This window comes from Drosophila willistoni, chromosome 3R (assembly GCF_018902025.1).
Source record: "Drosophila willistoni isolate 14030-0811.24 chromosome 3R, UCI_dwil_1.1, whole genome shotgun sequence".
NCBI classification, from domain to species: domain Eukaryota; kingdom Metazoa; phylum Arthropoda; class Insecta; order Diptera; family Drosophilidae; genus Drosophila; species Drosophila willistoni.
The window spans coordinates 597,827-618,513 of NC_061086.1; the positions used below are offsets into that span (position 1 = coordinate 597,827).

The 20,687-nt window shown below is 36.4% G+C and overlaps 1 protein-coding gene across 6 annotated transcripts in view; it reads right to left on the bottom strand.

The window, feature by feature from the left end:
* The window catches only part of LOC6651596 (calcium-dependent secretion activator), an 84,448-nt gene that overhangs the window by 23,664 nt on the left and 40,097 nt on the right, over positions 1-20,687 (bottom strand). For 5 of the 6 annotated variants that reach the window (XM_047012306.1, XM_047012293.1, XM_023180687.2 and 2 more), the window contains exons 14-17: positions 13,044-13,180; positions 12,794-12,981; positions 12,444-12,733; positions 12,273-12,385 (exon numbers count right to left, since the gene is read on the bottom strand). In XM_047012306.1, the coding sequence (XP_046868262.1) occupies positions 12,273-12,385; positions 12,444-12,733; positions 12,794-12,981; positions 13,044-13,180 (728 nt within the window). Of the gene's footprint in view, positions 1-12,272; positions 12,386-12,443; positions 12,734-12,793; positions 12,982-13,043; positions 13,181-13,249; positions 13,526-14,583; positions 14,696-20,687 lie in introns of those variants that run through there. The other variant, XM_047012340.1, reaches the window with a different exon arrangement.

Here is a 20,687-nt window from a genome sequence, read left to right on the forward strand (position 1 = left end):
TATTAACAAGACCTCAAGTACTTGATCGCCCATATAGGCTTACAAACAACAAAACAAATTGGCTTAAATTTAAAATGTACATGAATGCCCACATTGACTGTTCGCCGAAACTGGATGCTGCAGAGGACATTGATATGTGCGTCTCTGCACTTGAGTCGATGATGGGAGCTGCAGCAAGAGTATCTACTCCACATGCCTCTTCTTACACCAAACCTGTTGACAGGCCTACGAACCGGCGGATAGAACAATTAGTAACGGAAAAACGACGTCTAAGAAGAGAATGGCAGATTACTCGATCACCAGCAGCAAAACTTCGCCTAAGGCAAGCTCATCGCAACCTCTCCAAGGCGTTAAGACAAGACGAAAGCTGGGCTCAAAGGAAATACATAGAAAAGCTCAGTCCAACCAGCACTAAACATCCTCTGTGGAAAGCCCACCCAACTTTAAGCGCTCCTACAGAGACAATTTCACCGATAAGGAGTCCAACCGGTGGATGGGCCCGCAGTGACGAAGAGAGGGCATCCGCATTTGCCACACATCTTAAAATGGTTTTCCAGCCAAATCCAACATCAAACTCATCTATACTTCCCCCTTCGAACACATTAACGGATAGTGAGTACTCGGAACTCCAATCGGACGAGATCACTGCAGTTATTAAAAACCACATAAAGCCGAAAAAAGCCCCTGGCCATGACCTAATCACACCGAAAATGATCCTAGAACTCCCTATCATTGCAATACAATATATCTGCAAACTGTTCAACGCTATAATAAAAATTGGCTACTTCCCAAGAACATGGAAAAAGTCCACTATCATCATGATTCCTAAAGTGGGAAAGGACAAAACCCAGCCATCATCCTATAGGCCAATTAGTTTGCTGCCATGTCTTTCGAAGCTTTTTGAAAAGGTCCTGCAGATCCGCCTAAACTCATTTCTGGCATCGGAGAACACAATCCCTTCACATCAGTTTGGCTTCCGCGAAAAACATGGTACAATTGAACAAGTCAATCGCATAACATCCGAAATACGAACAGCATTCGAACTAAAAGAATACTGTGCGGCTGTCTTTCTCGACGTTGCCCAGGCTTTCGATAGAGTTTGGCTGGAGGGTCTGATGTTCAAAATCCGGCAAAAACTGCCACAGTACACACACAAACTCATGGAATCTTACCTTTACAATAGGAAATTCGCTGTAAGATGTAATGGCTCCGTCTCCGCTGATTTTGAAATCAAAGCTGGTGTACCGCAAGGCAGTGTACTCGGCCCATTGCTCTACCTGCTGTACACTGCAGACCTACCAACGAGTTTAGGACTTACAACGTCCACTTTTGCCGATGACACGGCAATCCTTAGCAGATCCAAATGCCCAATACAAGCCTCTGCAAAACTAGAGGAACACCTTAAGGTGGTAGAGGAATGGCTAGCAACCTGGCGTATCCGGGTCAACGAGCAGAAATGCAAACATGTTACATTTACGCTTAACAGAAGAAACTGCCCAGCTCTAATGCTAAACAACGTACCAGTTCCTGAAGCCGTGGATGTCACTTACCTTGGCATCCACCTAGACAGAAGACTAACTTGGCGCAAGCACATCGAAGCAAAAAAGTCACAGCTTAAACTGAAAGCGAATAGCCTACATTGGATCATCAATGCTCGGTCCCCTCTACGTCTGGAGTATAAAGTCCTCCTATACAACTCCGTACTGAAACCCATCTGGACTTACGGAGCCGTACTATGGGGAAATGCAAGTACCAGCAATGTCGATATTATACAAAGAGCGCAGTCGAAGATTTTAAGATCAATCACGGGGGCCCCGTGGTATATACGAAACGACAACATTCAAAATGATCTAAATATACCTAGCGTAAAATCTGAAATAGGTACTCAACAACTAAAGTATTCTGCGAAACTGGATGCACACCCAAATGTTCTTGCCAATTCCCTTACGCGAACTAATAATAGAACTCGTCTTAAAAGAAATGACAGACCAACCCAATAACAAGTGATTAGGGCCGCCTGCAATATCCCCAGGATTTATCTTAAGTACAAGTCTAAGAAAAATATCTCAAACTTGTTAGGCTCTAATTTAAGAGTAGATTCAACAAATATATATTAAACGTTAAAAAAAAAAAAAAAATATGATATAGTGGTCCGCTCCTTATGAATTTCATACTTTTTTTTCGCGGGTAATAAAAAACCCCGAAACAAAATTTCAGACCGATAGCTCTTAAGACGGCTGAGTAAAACGCATACGCACAGACGGACGGACAGACGGACATGGCTATATCAACTCAGCTTCTCATGCTGATCAAGAATATATATACTTTATGGGGTCGGAAACGTCTCCTTCTGTGCGTTACAAACATCTGACCAATTTTATAATACCCTCTGCAAGGGTATAATAAAGAAACAAAATAATCAACAAAAAAAAAACAAAATTATAAAATAGAAAAAAACCTTATTTAAGCCGACGATTTCGAGACTAAATTATTTTCGTAGCTGCTTGGCCCTCTCCCCACTTTACGCTCTCATTGAGAGTACGAACGTTCGGGTTTTTCCCGTTCTCAGTTCTCTGGGGTTCCAGGCTAGCATTTGCAATCAAAAAATCATGAGTTTGTCCCATCTATGTGTTGTATGGTTAGTGGTCCAACATTTATGGTGTTTAGCTGAATGACTTTCTTTTCACTACTCAATTGCTTATGTTTTGACACTATTTCGCAATTAACTCTCAAAAACAACTGTCTTTCCGGTTAATCACTCGCAAATGACAAAAAATGAGGGAAACCCTCTTTATTTAATTGTAAACCCATCATGGGATTTCCATAAATTTCAAATTATTTGACAGTGTTGCAAGTGGTGCGGTTTTCATGTTTGCCAGTGTACATGTATACATATATAAAAGTAACACTAAAGTTAACTTCAGTTCTTCAAAACGTGACTTAACAGATTTGTTTAAAACATAACAAAACTTAACTAGCTGGGCTTTATTCTTGTTTATTTCTGGCAAATATGTTGTTTTTCCCAGTTTAATTAAAAATTGTACATCACGTACCTTCTCCTTAATACTTTTGGTGTACCTCAGTGAAAAGGGTATTAATTTGTACTAGAGTTCAACACTCTTGTTTTTAAGCAAATCAACCCATACAACTTTGTAAAAATATAATTTCTTTATCGTCACATAATTTTCGTCAAACTCTCTAGAATTAGAAAAAAATATTAAAGAAGCTAACATCGCCTATGCCGAAGTTTATATACCCTTGCAGTCCTTGGCAATAATTATTTTACATTTTGAAATTTCTTTCCCTGCAATTCAATTCATCAACACACAAACAAAACATTATTTCTCTTTTTACCACAAGTGTTTCTTCTTCTTCCATCATTCCGTAAGCAAAGCACTTCACGCATACACATACAGTTCATGTAGCGTTGCGTCTGTGTGTGTATGCATGTGCTTTTTGATTTGCTGATGACGTAGTAGGCAGCAAGCAGCGCTGCCGGCAGCGCTTGAGCCGATTTATATTGACTGTAACTTGTGTTCTATTTATCCGATCAGATTAAAATTTCCAGATCTGAGGTTTTACATCCTATCATATTAGTAAATTTCAAGGGGATACTCCAATTTCTATAAAAATGTTTCCTCTAGAACTATATAATATAAACGTCCGATCCTGATGATTTTCATACTTTATCTTAACCGGGTTATAAGTAGCTCAAATACCATCGCAATAGCTCTTAGGATGGCTGAGTAAAACGTGGCTAAGTCGCTTCAGCTTCTCATACTGATCAAGAATATATATACTTTATGGGATCGCAAACGTCTCCTTCTTTACGTTACAAACATCTGACCAATTTTATAATACCCTATACAAGGGTATAAAAAATTACTCATTTGGTTCCTGTTATACCCTTGATATTTGAGCTACTTATAGCCCGGATAAAGTATAAACATTGTCAGGATCGGACCACTATATCATATAGTTATAGAAGAAACATGGATAAAGAAATTGGAGTATCTCTATGAAATTTACTTATATGATAGCTCTGGTTATAAAACATTTCAGATTGGATAAATAGAACACAAGTTGTGGGAGTGCCTTCAGTAAAACTTGAAAGTCAGAAAAGAAAGGAAGGCTGAATTTAAAGACCCGCTAATGCACTGCTTGATTGCAGAAAGAAAGTTCACCACAGTGGTAAATTCCTTTTTTCCCATTATGCCAATAGCGGATAATGTCACTTTGACAATTGACTTCGGGTATAAACGACGATCAAAGCGAGGCCTAGAGCATAGGCAAACTATCTTCATAACTTCTTTTTAAATTGGCAACTGAGCGGAACAGTTCTTTTCAGGAAGTGAATAAATTAAAATTTTTTTTTTGTTTTTTTACGTAACGGAAGTAAATTTTAATCCGTATAAATATAAGCCATCCGTCATGGACTTGAATCGGCAAGGAAAAGAAACCAAGTATTATTGGTGTATAGTTCTTGAGTAAGAGCTATTTTGTTTTTTATTTTTTTTTTGGTTGATTAAATTTAAGTAATTTCGCAAAAAACATTTTTCATACAGATTTGTTAACTCTCGGTACGTTCTATCATAATGCCTATACGAATATAAAATTGCATTGCTTTGATTAAGCACAAATTTTACAGCTCTCTCTCAAATTTTGACACCAGCAATTGTGCAAAGCCAGAAAACCAAGATATTGATGTTGGATAGTGCAAGCGAAGAAGCTATTCAAAAAAGGGGAACGAAGCTATTGCATTAGCAACACACTGATCAATCAAATTTCGCTACGTCTACGGCAAGTCCTAGGGCAAGCGGTGAGAGGTTTTTTTTTTTTTTTTTTAACGTTTAATCACTAACCATACAACACATAGATGGGACAAACTCGTGATTTTTTGATTGCAAACGCTAGCCTAGTCATGGAACCCCAAAGAACTTCGGGAAAAACCCGAACGTTCGTAGAGGGCCAAGCAGCTACGAAAAAATTTTAGTCTAGCACAGACTACAGAACGACGAAGGCAGGCCTATGTCGCTTGTGATTTTGTTCTGTCTATGCATGTGTACACTCGTCGGTACATGCTCAGGCTTCGTAGTGTGTGTGTGACGTGAAGTTGTACAACATCGCATTTCAATAGCTCGCTCGACCAAAATTTTTAATTTTCGACAAAACAGCGACAATGCGAATAGGATATGCCCCTGTGGAAAGAATATTAAGAAATATTGCCATCTGCTTTTTATGTATCCCGGTGGCTCTAACGATAGAGTGCTCGCTTGGTGATGTGTCTTGGGGAATGTCCCAGGTTTGATTCCCATTTCGAAATCGGATTAAAAAAGTTTTTTTTTTCTATTTTATAATTTTGTTTTTTTTTTTTGTTGATTTCTTTGTTTCTTCATTTTTTGTTTAGTTTTTTTCTATTATATTTTTATTAAAATATATATTAAAAAATAGAAGAAAAAAAACCTTAATTTAGAGTTAGGTTTTATAAGAGAACGGCACAGCTAAATATCATTTCTACGAGGATAGGTCCAGAATATAACTACGCGCCTTGTATTTGGAGAAAAGTATAAATTTAGGTAAAAACCAGAGGGTTTCTAACTATGAGTTAGTTTGTATACCCTTGTTTTTCTGTAACTCGATTAATCAATACGCAAACAAAACCTTCAAAGTCTTATTCTCTTCCCATGCCCTTTGCAAAGCAATTCTATGTGTGCATTCATATATCATATATGTATATAACTATACATATACATAGTTAACCCCGGCCCTCTGGTCTTGTTAAATGTTAAAAAGACCAGACAGGGCCGGGGCTAACTTCGATCGCGTCAAAGTTTGTATACCCTTGCAAGTTTTTTGTTACTCTTTTCTTGGCCTACAATATTAGCATAGCAAATAACGAAGTTATTGATCAAAGTCACTGTTTTCACTGTGTTGATCGTTCCTATGGGAGCTATATGATATAGTCATATAGTTTTAAATGTAACTCACCAATATTCGATTTTACGATAAAAGCTCGGTAAATAACGAAGTTACTGAGAAAAACCGCTGTTCGTGACTTTGTCGTTTGTATGGGGGCTATATGATATAGTGACCCGATCCTGCTGAATCCAAATGAACTCGTCTCGTCGTGCTGATCAAGAATATATTTTATTTGTATGGTCGGAGAAGCTTTCTTCTATGCGTTGCACACTTTTGACCAAAATTAATATACCCTTTTTGCAAGGGTATAAAAACACAACAAAAAAGGTCTTCATTTCTGAGCTCCAGCCATTTTGTCAAAAAAAAGTTTTAAAATTCTTCATGGGACGGTACCAGAATTACATGTATGCCAGTCGTCGACTAAACGCAGTTTACTTCACAGCTTTCCCACTTTCAACCGAACTTTTCTTTTACTCATTCATTGTATACTTTGAAAAACCCCATTACACTCGTTTTTCAGCCATTAAGAATGTTACATACGAGATGGAATCTCTTAGTCATTGTTAAAAAAAAAGCAGAGAAATTTAAAACGGAAAACGGCCTACAATCTTAGCATAGCAAAGTCACTGTTTTCCACCGATAGTTTCTATGGGAGCTTTATGATATAGTCACCCGATATTTATCAAATTCGTCACAGTCATTAAAAAACATATTAAACTCACAAATATCACAGAAGCTAACATCGGCTATGCCGAAGTTTATATACCCTTGCAGTCCTTGGTAATAATTATTTTACATGTTCAAAATTTGTTTTCTGCAACTCAATTCATCAATATACAAACAAAACAATTTTACTCTCTATTTTACAATTTGTTCTTCTTCCCTCATTCACAAAGCAAAGCAACGCACGCATACACATACAGTTTATGTAGCGTTGCGTCTGTGTGTGTATGCATGTACTCTGTTGATGACGAAAGACGTAGTAGACAGCAAGCAGCGCTGCCGGCAGAGCTGGGAGCAGAGCCCATTATTATATTGACTGTAACTTGTGTCATATTGTTATATTTATCCGACCACATTCAAATTTTGGGATCCAATATTATCACATATGTAAATTTCATAGCATACTCCAATTTTTATGAAAATGTTTCTTCTAGTTCTTCTAGAGCTATATGATATAGTGGTCCTATCCTGATGGTTTTCATACTTTATTTTTCCCGGGTAATAAAAAACACCGAAAAAAAATTTCAGCCCGATAACTGACATGGCTATATCAACTCAGCTTCTCTCTCTCAAGCGTTACAAACCTTACTTTCTATGCGTTACAAACATCTGACCAATTTTATAATACCCTCTGCAAGGGTATAAAAATATTGAATTTGAAAGCAATCGCGTCGAAAGTAACGAAGTCACTGTTCCTATGGGAGCTATAGGATATAGTCACCCGATCTTAATCAAATTTGGCAGAGTCGTTTATAGGTGTAATAAACTCACCAATATTTAATTTCACGACAATAGCTCAGAAAGCTATTCGAAAAACCGGCTCCTAATAAGTCCAGTGATCTGTCTGTTTGTATGAACAATTAGATCTCGGAGACTGTGGGATTCAGTAGTACACTTATGTAGAATCTACGGTAGTCAAGTTCATTTAAAATGAAGTAAGTAAGTCGTCTCGCCGACTTAGGTATACCATACACCAGTAAAGCAAACATTTCAACTTTATTAAACAAATGCATTTTCACATGCTTCTTACAAGCATATCTTAGTATCTCGCTCACTCAATCATACGAGCACCCTAGCGCCCCCACAAGCCAACGGCCAAATCCGGCCTTATGGAAAAACGTTTATATGCATAACTCGACTGTTTTTTGTCCGATTTTGATCAAATTTGGTATTTTGCTAGATATTAGTATTAATTTTAAGTGTGCCAAATTTGATTGCATAAGTTAAAAAAATACGGGAGATAATCAAGTTTTTCAAATTACGGGGGCGGAAAAGGGCGTGGCAAAATTTTTATACACACAAGCGCATTTACTAAGCGAATATACATACCAAATATGGTGTCTCTAGCTGGAATAGTTTTTGAGATAAACGCTTTTTTTTAAATTGCGGGGGCGGAAAGGGGCGTGGCAAAAATTTGAAATAAACTTGATCACTCTACATACTACACGAGTCTACATACCAAATTTGGTGGCTCTAGCTCTTATAGTCTCCGAGATCTAGGTGTTCATAAGGACGGACAGACAGACGGACGGACGGACAGACGGACATGGCTAGATCGACTCGGTTGTTGATCCTGATCAAGAATATATATACTTTGTGGGGTCGGAGATGCTTCCTTCTGCCTGTTACATACATTTTGGCGACTTTAATATACCATTTCACCCTATGGGTGTATGGTAATAATTACCAAGTCCCCTTCCGCCCTCGAAAAGTAAACAAAATTAATGTTTCAAAGAGTATACTAGCTAAAGAGATCAAATTTAGTATGTTTATTTGATTTTATTTGTTTAAAAATTTTGACACGCCCCCTTCACATTGAAGTTCAAAAAATTATTCACGACAATAGCTCAGAAAATAACGAAGTTATTGAGAAAAGTCACTGACTTTGCCGTTTGCGAGCTATATGATATAGTGGTCCGATCCGGCTGAGTCCGAGATATATAACCTGTGCAGTACATACAAGCATACATGCAGCTGTATAGCTCTTACGATCTAGGAGGAGTTTGCGCTGATCCAAACGGACGGACGGAGTGACGGACGGACATGGCTCTTTGAACTCGTCTCGTCGTGCTGATTAAGAATATATATACTTTATATGGTCGGAGATGCTTCCTTCTATGCGTTGCACACTTCTGACCAAAATTAATATACCCTTTTTGGAAGGGTATAAAAATCAGTCATAATGTTACAATACAATGGAATACTAATACAGACAAATACCATGATCTCTCTTTCTTAATAAAAAACTTCAAACCCCATATTATTGCCTTACAAGATACGCACCTGACCAATTCTGACATAAATATTCATACATCCGTAAACTATGCAATTTATCACAAAAACAACATAGATGTTCTAGCCCCGAAAGCAAACAGAATAGTTGAGGAGATCCACTACCTTGCTTCCTTGCCTTTCCAAAATTCTAGAGAAAATAATTTCCAAGCGGATTATGTGGATGCTGAACCAAGGAAACCTCCTCTCTACTAAATAATATGAATAACTTAGTACGCAGCTACCTCAATAATCAAAGAATTAGAGTATAAGGTAATAACTCCCTCCTGCAGGGGGTCAGAAAAATGGAACCCCTCAGGGTTCCCAGCTCTCCGTTACCCTTTTTCACATTGCATTTAATTAATTGAACTAACTTATCAATGAAAACAAATTTTTCACTCACACTATGTACGCGGATGATTTTTGCCTCTTTTTGTTGGATACGACACACAATCAAACAATCTTTTTACCAAAATTCAGAATTGGTCCGATATTGGTGGTACAAAAATGTCATCCGAAAAATCTATCCACCTACATACATGTAAGAAACATAAAAATTGAAATTAATAATGTAAGCATACCAAAAACCATCCACGCTAAAATACTAGGTCTAAGATTTGACAATAAATACTCTTGGAACGAAATTGTAAAAAGATTAATCAATAGTTTAACCAATTTTGGACCGGGCTGATTTTAAGTTGCAAAATGACTTTTTTAAAAAATAAAACATTCTGCATGTTTTAGTTTGGGAAAAAACTGCTTCAAAAAATGGATTTGAAGTTTTACTCAATGTAATTTTTGATTAAAATATAGTCCAAAATGGGTTAAATAATAGACTAAATATAATTAAATCATTAACCCTCTAATGCTATTTTCTAAACTATTGGAGGAAAATAAGAAGAACAATTTTTTTAAAGTAAATAAAGGCTTCTAAACTCAAAAATGAAATCAGAAAAAATCTAGAAGTTTTCGTATAGCTGCCAGGTGCAAAAAAGGTAATAAGTGTCTCAAGGCACTCTTGGGCATCTGAGCGTAAAAAAAGTATTGAATAGAAATTTTAAATTTATTTATTCGTATGGTATATTTTGAAACAATTTTTTGTTGAATTGCAGCATAAATAGATTTTTTATTTAAATTTCTGCAAAACACTACATGCAGCAGATCATATTACACGCGCGAAAAAACACATGCTTTGTGTTTATTAAGAAAAAAAGTACCGTTAAAAGCTTTGGAAGGCTTTTAAAGATTTTTTCTAAATATTGTGGTGTGATTTATTTTGATTTATTTTTGTGTGATTTTACCACATTTGGTAATGAGAATTAATTCTCTTTACTCTAAAAAATAACATTAGCATGCCCTTTTTGGGAAACTGTGGAACTTTATAAACAGCCCTCGTACCAAGAAAAAATTTAATTATACCATACCAAATGTATCTATCAGGCAGAAGGAAGCTTTTCCGTCCCCATAAAGTATATATTTTCTTGATCAGCATCAACAGCCGAGACGATCTCGGCATGTCCGTCCGCCCGTCCGTATGAACACCTAGATCTCGGAAACTATAAGAGCTAGAGCCACCAAATTTGGTATGTAGTCTCGTGTAGTATGTACAGTTATCGAGTTTCTTTCAAATTTGAAATAAAACCGCCGCAAATGAAAAAAAGCCGATTTTCTTAAACACTATACTAACTAGAGACACTAAATTTAGTATGTGTGTATTAATGTTATTATTATTATTAAGTCAACCTAACTATATTTTACAAGCACTGGCAACTAAGGCCTTAGACGAAAATTACATATGGATGTATGGACACTAGCCTGGGATTCCAGCCACGATCCTCGTTGTTCAGTTGACTAAATGACTGGGCTACTTAGACAACTCATCAACCGAGGACTGCAGTATGTACATATGTATATTTGCTTAGTAAATGCGTACATTTTCTATGTGTAAAGATTTTGCCACGCACCTTTCCGCCCCCGTAATTTAAAAAAACTCGATTATCTTCCGTAAATATCTACCTTGTGCAATCAAATTGCACACTTAAATTTGATCCAGCAAAATACCTAATTTGATCAAAATCGGACTAAAAATAGCCAAGTTATGCATATAAACGTTTTTCCGATATGCCGGAGTTGGCCTGTGACATGTGAACAGAATTTTTTAAAAATACGTACATATGTATGTATATGCATTTATTATAAATTTGAAATATTTGTTTATTGGTGTATGGGATACCTAAGTGGGCGAGATGACTTTCTTAATTTAACTTAGTTTGTTCTTAATGGAAAAAAATATTATACCAATAACTCTTTCCGTTTTAAAACGAAAATATAAAATTAAAAACATTTTTTTTCGAAAAACCGGCTCCTAAGAAGTCGAGTGATCTGTCTGTTTGTATAAACAATTAGATCTCGAAGACTGTGGGAGCTAGTAGTACACTTGTGTAGAATCTACGGTAGTAAAGTTCATTTAAAATTATTACCAAGACCCCCTTTCTGCCGACGAAAAGTAAACAAAATTAATTTTTCAAAGAGTATACCACCTAAAGACATCGAATTCGGTATGTTTATTTGATTTTGTTTGTTTAAAAATTTTGACACGCCCCCTTCAAAAGACACATTGAACACATATACCAAAGTCGGCGAGACGACTTACTTACTTCATTTCTTTTTAAATTTTTAATAACCTAAAGCCTGATGAAACCCAAGTACATAATATGGTAATTTGTAATTTACGTTGCTAAAATCAATATGCGGTCTTTGTGAAATGAATCTAGATTTTCACTGACTTATTCCGTTCCATATTTAAACCAGCAGTATATCTTTTATATGACTAAGACAAAACGCGGCATATAAATTTAAGTTTTACAAATTAAATTACGGGTAGAATTAAGAAACAAAACTTGATGTAGAATAATAATGTAATAATAACTAATACCCCAGAGAGTATACCCTTGCAAGTTTTTTTTGTTACTATTCCCTAACATATAGCCGTCAAATTGGCAAACACACACTTATAATTGTGTTCCTCTGACCATAAATACATAGTATAACCCTTTTAAACACAAGATATATCTTATCATGCAAAGATAATTAGCTGAAACAACAATTTAATCCAACATTTAGAGCGCTATAATACTGAGTAGATTTATATATTACAATTGTTGTGACCTTTCTTGTGCGGATTTTACTTAAATCAACTTAATAAACTTATGGCATCCTTTTTTTTAGAATTAGGCAAGCAGTATCAACTTAATTGTATTAAACTGTGTTTAGGACAATTAGTCGCAAAACACGGCCTTTTCTTCTATTCCCTTTTTTTAAATTAGAAACATGCACCGAATGACTAAAAGATAACTTACTTCTCCATAGTATTCCTCATTTTGTTGTAGAAGGTCCACGCACAATTCGGACAAATGGATTAAGTCCTCAAGTTTTTTTGGTGGCGGCACAATAATCTCTCCACGTAAGTCTTCTGTGAAAAGTATGATATTGTATTAGATTAAATTGACAATAGGCATTAGACATAGCACCTTCAATTTTAGCTTTATTTGAAAGCCTTGTGTAGTTAACTAGCGCAGCTGTTTCCAGACTCTTTTTGATCATCTGACGGACCTCTTCGGGTGGTACAGGTGTTACAATATCCTTCATAAGAACTCGCTCCAGCAAGGACAATGTGGCCTTTAATGCTCCTTCTGGGCGCCCAAATGGAAAACAATGTCTAAAGTTCGTGATTTGAAATTCAAGTAGCTGACGCAGGCGCTCCTTAATCTCTGCAAACTTCTCTTTTTCTTCATGCGTGATGCTTCCTACACCATCAGGTCTATCAAAATAATATAAATGATACATATGAAGCATGCGTGTTTTAGCATCAGTATATTACCTATTTCCATGGACGTGACTCGCACAAAATGCAAACGAATAATGTATTAATGTGGGGTCAATCATGTGCTGCTTTTCAGCACGATCCAATAAGTCGGATAGATAGCACAAATGCCTATAGCATCCACGTACGCCGTAGCGAGCGCAATACTCGTCTAAAACAAATACTTGCCCTGGACTAAACCAACCCTATGTATGTGAAAAACAATGCAATAAATTAGATTGTATAAAAGCTTTTATATTTAACTCACCAATGATGCATATGGGTCGTTCAAGCGATATTCAAGAGTTAGATTTTGTAAAGTTTTAAAAAGATTAGCATGGTCAAATGTACACGGATCGGCGCTTATATAGTCCTCCATGCCATGTTTTCGTGCCTTATCCGCATCTTACAAAAAAAAATTAAAAAATATAAATTATATATGTATGTGTATCTTTCAGTTTTTGCTTCTATTACCTTCGAGAAGTTTTACAGAATTTATCAAATTTTTATAACGTGTATAAAAAGCCAAGTCAATAAACTAATGTTGTCCTTCGGATAACAATTAGCATAATAGCTTTTTACTGCGCTGTTATTAACTCTACTAATAGTTACATAATATGTAGCCAGCACATACAGTTGCGAACTTAAAAATACCACCACTTGCTGAGGTTATGTGTGCAAAGGATTCTTGGCTTCAATTTAAGGCTCAAGGAACATGTGAATACGTTTTTCAAAGTAAAATATTTACTACTAATGGAAGAAAAAAAAAATTTAATAGTATCCAACGTATTCAAAGCTTATCAAGGATTTTCCTTAAATACTCAAAAAATACCCGAAACTAAAAATAGCACCACTTTTTAAATATTTACTTAAAATGAAAAAAAAAATAAGAAAAAAAATAAATTCATTAATATGTTATGATTAGCTATTAAAAATATTAATAAACTAGAAACCATGCCACGCTTCGCTGTGCCCCCGCCTTATTAGGAATCTTTTCCCAGTTTGCCCCCACCTCCACTATTTTAACAAAACGCATTAAATTGTCTCGATTGTGGAGAAGCTCGTGTAGCTGCGAAATTATGGACCTTCTTACGGAGGTATATATTGTAGATCGTGCATTGGCTTCGTCTCTATCATCACCGATAAAGTACATTGAAAGTGGGCATGAATTGGGCAGCCACAACTTTCGCACCAAATGACGTCATTTGGAAGCAGGAATTATATTTCCTAATGTTTGATAGGAAATGATTCGATTCATGTGTTCTAGCAGGTCTTTTATCTGCTCTGATGACAACTGCAGATCTTGGATCTTAGAAACACTTTTTTTTTAACGTAAATTACCTTAAATGTTGGATTATATCGTGTTCTTCGATAATTTCAGCCCCAAATGAAGTCACTTGGAAGCAGTATTTTTAAGTGTTCGCTAAAAAATGTTATATTTCTAGTGTTTCGCCATAAAGCAGGAAACACAGTGGCTCTGTTGGCGGGACCAATAATAACAATTTTATTTTACCACTAAGGCAGCACAAACCAGTCGTTTTACCAATAAGTTTAAGTCGTTTAACTTCAATAAGCCACAATGCCACAAACTAATCGATGCAAGCTGTAGTCGATGGTGCAATCATATAGAAAGGCTTCAAAGGCTTTAGGATTCAAATCAATTCTGGAACCATTTCTTCTTGCACTTTGAAGATTATTTCTATGTTCATCTGTACGATAGGCTCGACGATTTCTCGTTTCTAACCTAACAGTTTCATAGGCTGTCCTCTGTGCTCTTGTGTTAGAGAAGCACGAATTAATGCCCTTACTCGTTAAATACTAAGGCGCCGCTCTTCTCGTATAATTTCTCCTTGTTCATCGGATAATCTAGGACGTATGATAATGATTAGATTGCTAATTGGTTTGGTTTGATAATATGGGTTACTAAACACTGCACAAAACACGATATTCGAATTTCTATTATGTTACTACACAAAACACAATATACCCATTTTTCCTTTAGTTTTCACTTTGTATATTATAGAGCACTACAATGACATTAAAACAACAGTTGACTTTATTTAAATTGACTGTTAGAAAACGTTTGTATAGGGAAAAGAAATTGGCTGTTTTAAAGGGTTTTCCGGCAATTATTTATTTTTTTAAGATGTATACTAATATTCGGGGCAAACAAATCCAAAGGGATCAATAACCATGAAGATTGGTTCAGCAGATCGCGAGTTATAAGTGGTTGAACAAACACGACTTATCACTTACTTACTTCACAGAGGCAGGTAGCAAGCTAGTCGGAGGCCGATTCTTCTTTTTATACCATACACTCATAGAGTGAAATGGTATATTAAAGTCGCCAAAATGTATGTAACAGGCAGAAGGAAGCATCTCCGACCCTACAAAGTATATATATTCTTGAGCAGGATCAACAACCGAGTCGATCTAGCCATGTCCGTCTGTCTGTCTGTCCGTCCTTATGAACACCTAGATCTCGGAGACTATAAGAGCTAGAGCCACCAAATTTGGTATGCAGTCTCGTGTAGTATGTAGAGTTATCGAGTTTGTTTCAAATTTTTGTCACGCCTCCTTACGCCCCCGGAATTTACAAAAAAACAGATTTTCTTAAAAACTATGAAAGCTACCGACATTAAATTTGGTATGTAATCTACCTTAATACACGCGCAGATATTGACTATTTAAAAATTTTGCCACGCTCATTTCCGCCCCCGCAAATTAAACAAAACTGATTTCCTCGAAAACTAACAAAGCTAAAGTCACCAAATTTAGTATGTATATTGGCTTAGTATGCGCGCAGAATACATATATTTTAATATGTTGCCACGCCCACTTCCGCCTTTAGAAAAGACCGATTGTCTTTTGCAATTTTTTGACCATCGCGATCAAATTTGGCAGACTATTTAATCTTATCTATTTCTATCAAACTACCAAATTTGATTGAAATCGGACTAGAAACATGCGAAATATACGTATGAACGTATTTTGCTACGCGATCGATAAGGGCAGAATATGCCGTTGGCTAGTGGCGGCGCTAGAGTGCTCGTGTGTTTGTAGAGTGAGCGAGACAGCATATGGTATGAGGCATGGTAAAATAATTTAACAGACATACATTTGGTTTTCGAAAATTGAAATATTTGTTTCACCTGGTGTATGGTATACCCAAGTCGGCGAGACGACTTACTTCATTTATTGTATACTCTTTTACAACAAGGTGTTCCGGCCAAAAATCTTTATGACATATTTGGCCAAAAAGATCTGGGGAGACACTTATTTTAAAGGACGAAATGTCCCGAGTATATGAAAAACGGAACTTTTCCACAGCAATGTTTGGTGCTTGAACTTTGCCCTGGATATAGGCTATGACTTCTTCAGAAGTTCTATTGGGATCAAGCTTCGAAATAAAAATTTGCTTTTTGGGTGGAACTACAACAAGGGAACTAGGGATACTAGGCACAGCTGAAGCAGCCAGCACTTTACTAGCTCCTCTTGGTTTATTTTACTTTACTTTATTGGCAATATGCCTGGAAACGGATGTTTGCCCGGAAGGTTCGGAAACTACAACCGACATCGTGTTAGTAGGTGGGATACTGTCTTCAGGGGAAATAGGAAGAGACTCCACACCTGCCAAAGCCGGACTCCTAAACGATATCAGCTGCTATACATTTGGTGACATACGGTCATTGTCGGAAGCCGGAATTGGTAGAGAACGATGTGCCAACGCCCTGAAACCTGACCCTCTTTCGCGTCGGAGATTCAATCAAAAATTTAGAACTTCTGAATTGAACTTCCATCGCCAAAAGCTCTTATTGGAGTTATGAACGCCAGCTGACAGGGTTTTAAACGCATCCCCAGTCCGTTTCATAAAACTTCGCATCTCGAGCTTCAAGCCACGACACGAATCACAGCCCCATTTAAGGCCGTCACCCTGTGCAATAATATCCCGCACCTTGACTGTGTAACCAACACATTTAAAGTGCATTACATTGTCACACAGCCAACAGTAAAGAAAGTCTTCACTGGTCTTGCTGGGATTATTGCAATTACATATATTTGCAACAGACAGACATTATTAAATAATTGATTTATCACAAACAAATTAAAAATCAATATGTAAATAAAAAGGGAAAAATGTATATATATATACAGTAAAGTAAAAAAGTCAACAAACACCTTCAATTTTGGCATAATTTGGCTTTTTGCTCTAAAAATTAAAAATGTAAGTATGCCATAATTTAGAGGACCGAAAGTTAACTCTATGCGAGAAAAAAAATTTTGAACAATCAAAGTTAGTGGCAAAATATCAAAGAAGCTAACATCGGCTATGCCGAAGTTTATATACCCTTGCAGTCCTTGGTAATAATAATTTTACATGTTCAAAATTTGTTTTCTGCAACTCAATTCATCAATATACAAACAAAACAATTTCACTCTCTATTTTACAATTTCTTCTTCTTCCCTCATTCCCAAAGCAAAGCAACGCACGCATACACATACAGTTTACGTAGCGTTGCGTCTGTGTGTGTATGCATGTACTCTGTTGATGACGAAAGATGTAGTAAACAACAAGCAGCGCTGCCGACAGAGCCGATTATTATATTGACTGTAACTTGTGTTATATTTATCCGATCACATTCAAATTTTGGGATCCAATATTATCACATACGTAAATTTCATAGCATACTCCAATTTTTATGAAAATGTTTCTTCTAGTTCTTCTAGAGCTATATGATATAGTGGTCCGATCCCGATGGTCTTCATACTTTATTTTTCCCGGGTAATAAAAAACACCGAACAAAAATTTCAGCCCGATAGCTCTTAAGACGGCTGAGTAAAACGCATACGCACAGACGGACGGACGGATGGACAGACGGACATGGCTATATCGACTCAGCTTCTCATGCTGATCAAGAATATATATATTATGGGGTCGGAAACGTCTCCTTCTGTGCGTTACAAACATCTGACCAAAAAATATCAAAGAAGCTAACTTCGGATATGCCGAACATTTCTGCAAAAATGTTTCTTCTAGAACTAAATGGTCCGATCCTGATGATTGTGATGACCTACTCCCGAAGCAGCTGATCGACGAGGTGGCAATAAAAGAGAAGACGAGTTGGCAAGGCAGAGTGAGAAACGAGGAGTCTAGAGAAAACGACGAACGACGAACGACGTGTGTGTAAATGAATCAATACATAATTTTTGTAAAATCCTGATTACCTAATCTAATTACCTAATTTAATAAATAATCTACTAAATATAACAACTATTCTAATTCTTGTGGGCACAAATCCCACAAATATGGGGGCTCAACCTTACTTAAACGAGGAAAAATATAACGGTTCAACCTAACTAAAAAATGTGAAGTCTTAAGCTAAATGATGTGAAAAAATATTAAGAAGTGCTAAAACGACGAATAAGATAGACAAATTTATGTAAAAGTAATTTTCTTTAATTAAAGTGAGATCTGAAAGACAAAAAGCAAAAGTGTTTTAACGCAGTTCTAAGAATTTGTCAAACGTTTAAAATACACACATATAAGAGTGACGCTACCAATACAGACATACAAAAGTGAACATGGCAAAGCTCGCAGATTTCGGTGCTGTAAATGAAAAACTGCGTACGGAAAAGAGACAGAACATTGCATTGCTTCACAAATATGTATTCGAAAGGGATGGAGACAGAAATAACAGAAAACGGTTACGCGAATTTCAAGGTTACGACTACGAAAGAACAGATAAAGAGTATGCAATTAAAATGTCATATATTGCCGATGAACTTTCTGATAATGACTTAGCTGTAATATGTAATATGCTACATTTACACCATAATGAGAACGACCTGCCTAACTTTATATTTTGTAATTTGAAAAAGGGAAATTTACTGCGTGATGCTGATTTTAATGCCGCGAATGACGAAGTCTCTGACGAAAGCGAAAACGAAGAAGATGATAATAATGACGTTGGCGATAATGATGCACAAGAAGAAAGAAACAAAAACAACCCTTCAGTAGCCAGTGTTCCAATTCTAAACGTTCCGATTCAAAGTGTTCCAAGATTTGCTTTAAATTATCATGATGTCGAAGACTCGATTAGACCGTTTAATGGTGAAGATGCCCTTTCCATTGAAGTATGGATTAATGAATTCGAAGATCTTACAAAGTTAATGTATTGGAATGATTTACAAATGTTTATATTCGCAAAACGGTCATTAAAAGGATTAGCAAAGCTTTTTGTTGCGAACGAGGTATTTCTAACTGGTTGAAATTAAAAAAGGCGCTACTCAATGAATTTAAATCGACGACAAACAGTGCCCAATTGCATAAAATGATGGCAGATCGGAAAATTAATGAAGTAAGTAAGTCGTCTCGCCGACTTTGGTATACCATACACCAGTAAAGCAAATATTTCAAGCATTTTCACATGCTTCTTACAAGCATATCTTAGTATCTCGCTCACTCAATCATACGAGCACCCTAGCGCCCCCACCAGCCAACGGCCAACTCCGGCCCTATGGAAAAACGTTTATATGCATAACTCGACTGTTTTTTATCCGATTTTGATCAAATTTGGTATTTTGCTAGATATTAGTATTAAATTTAAGTGTGCCAAATTTGATTGCATGAGGTAAAAAAATACGGGAGATAATCAAGTTTTTCAAATTACGGGGGCGGAAAAGGGCGTGGCAAATTTTATATACATACAACATGTGTGCATTTACTAAGCGAATATACATACCAAATATGGTGTCTCTAGCTAGAATAGTTTTTGAGATAAACGCTTTTTTTAAATTGCGGGGGCGGAAAGGGGCGTGGCAAAAATTTGAAATAAACTTGATCACTCTACATACTACACGAGTCTACATACCAAATTTGGTGGCTCTAGCTCTTATAGTCTCCGAGATCTAGGTGTTCATACGGACAGACGGACAGACGGACATGGCTAAAACGACTCGGTTGTTGATCCTGATCAAGAATATATATACTTTGTGGGGTCGGAGATGCTTCCTTCTGCCTGTTACATACATTTTGGCGACTTTAATATACCATTTCACCCTATGGGTGTATGGTATAAAAAGAACGAGAATTTACAAGAATATTTTTTGCTAATAAAAGAGTTATCCACGCGAGGAAATATCGAAGAGCCTGCATTGATCCAGTATGTTATTGATGGAATTGACGACAGTGGTACGAACAAATCAATGTTGTATGGAGCTAAAAACATAAACGACTTTAAAGGCAAATTGAAATGCTACGAAATAATGCGGGAGAAATCTAAGAGTGAGAATAAGAATGTACTAAGTTTTAATAAACAAATCCAGAAAAGTGATCGCAATTCTCAGCCAAAGCAAGTTTGAAGTGTAAATAAAGAAATCAAATGTTTCAATTGTGGTCTTAAAGGTCATACAGCCGCTGACTGTGACGATAAAAACAAAGGTAAAAAGTGTTTTGAATGCGAAATGTTTGGCCATATTGGCAAAGATTGTCCCAAGAAATCGGAAAAACGCGAAGTGAGTAATACACGAAAACTAAACACATCAACCTCACGTATGTATAAAGAGATAACAATCGACGGTTTAAAGATGAATGCTTTTATTGACACTGGAAGTAAATACAATCTTATGTCCGAAAAGATTTATAAAAGAATAAAACAGTCAAAGCTATGTGAGTGCAACAAATTTTTAGTCGGGTTCGGTAATGGCGACGCGGTCAATGCCATGGATTCAATCGAAAAACTATTCGTAATTGACGGTCAAGAATTCAAATCAGTATTTCTAGTAATCGAAGCACAATTTCTTGATAAAGACTTGATGTTAGGCGAAGTATTTTCTAAAATTGCGGAAGTAAAAATAAATCGTGACGGGATAATTGTAAGAAAGAGTGACAGTAATTTTGAAACAGAAATTT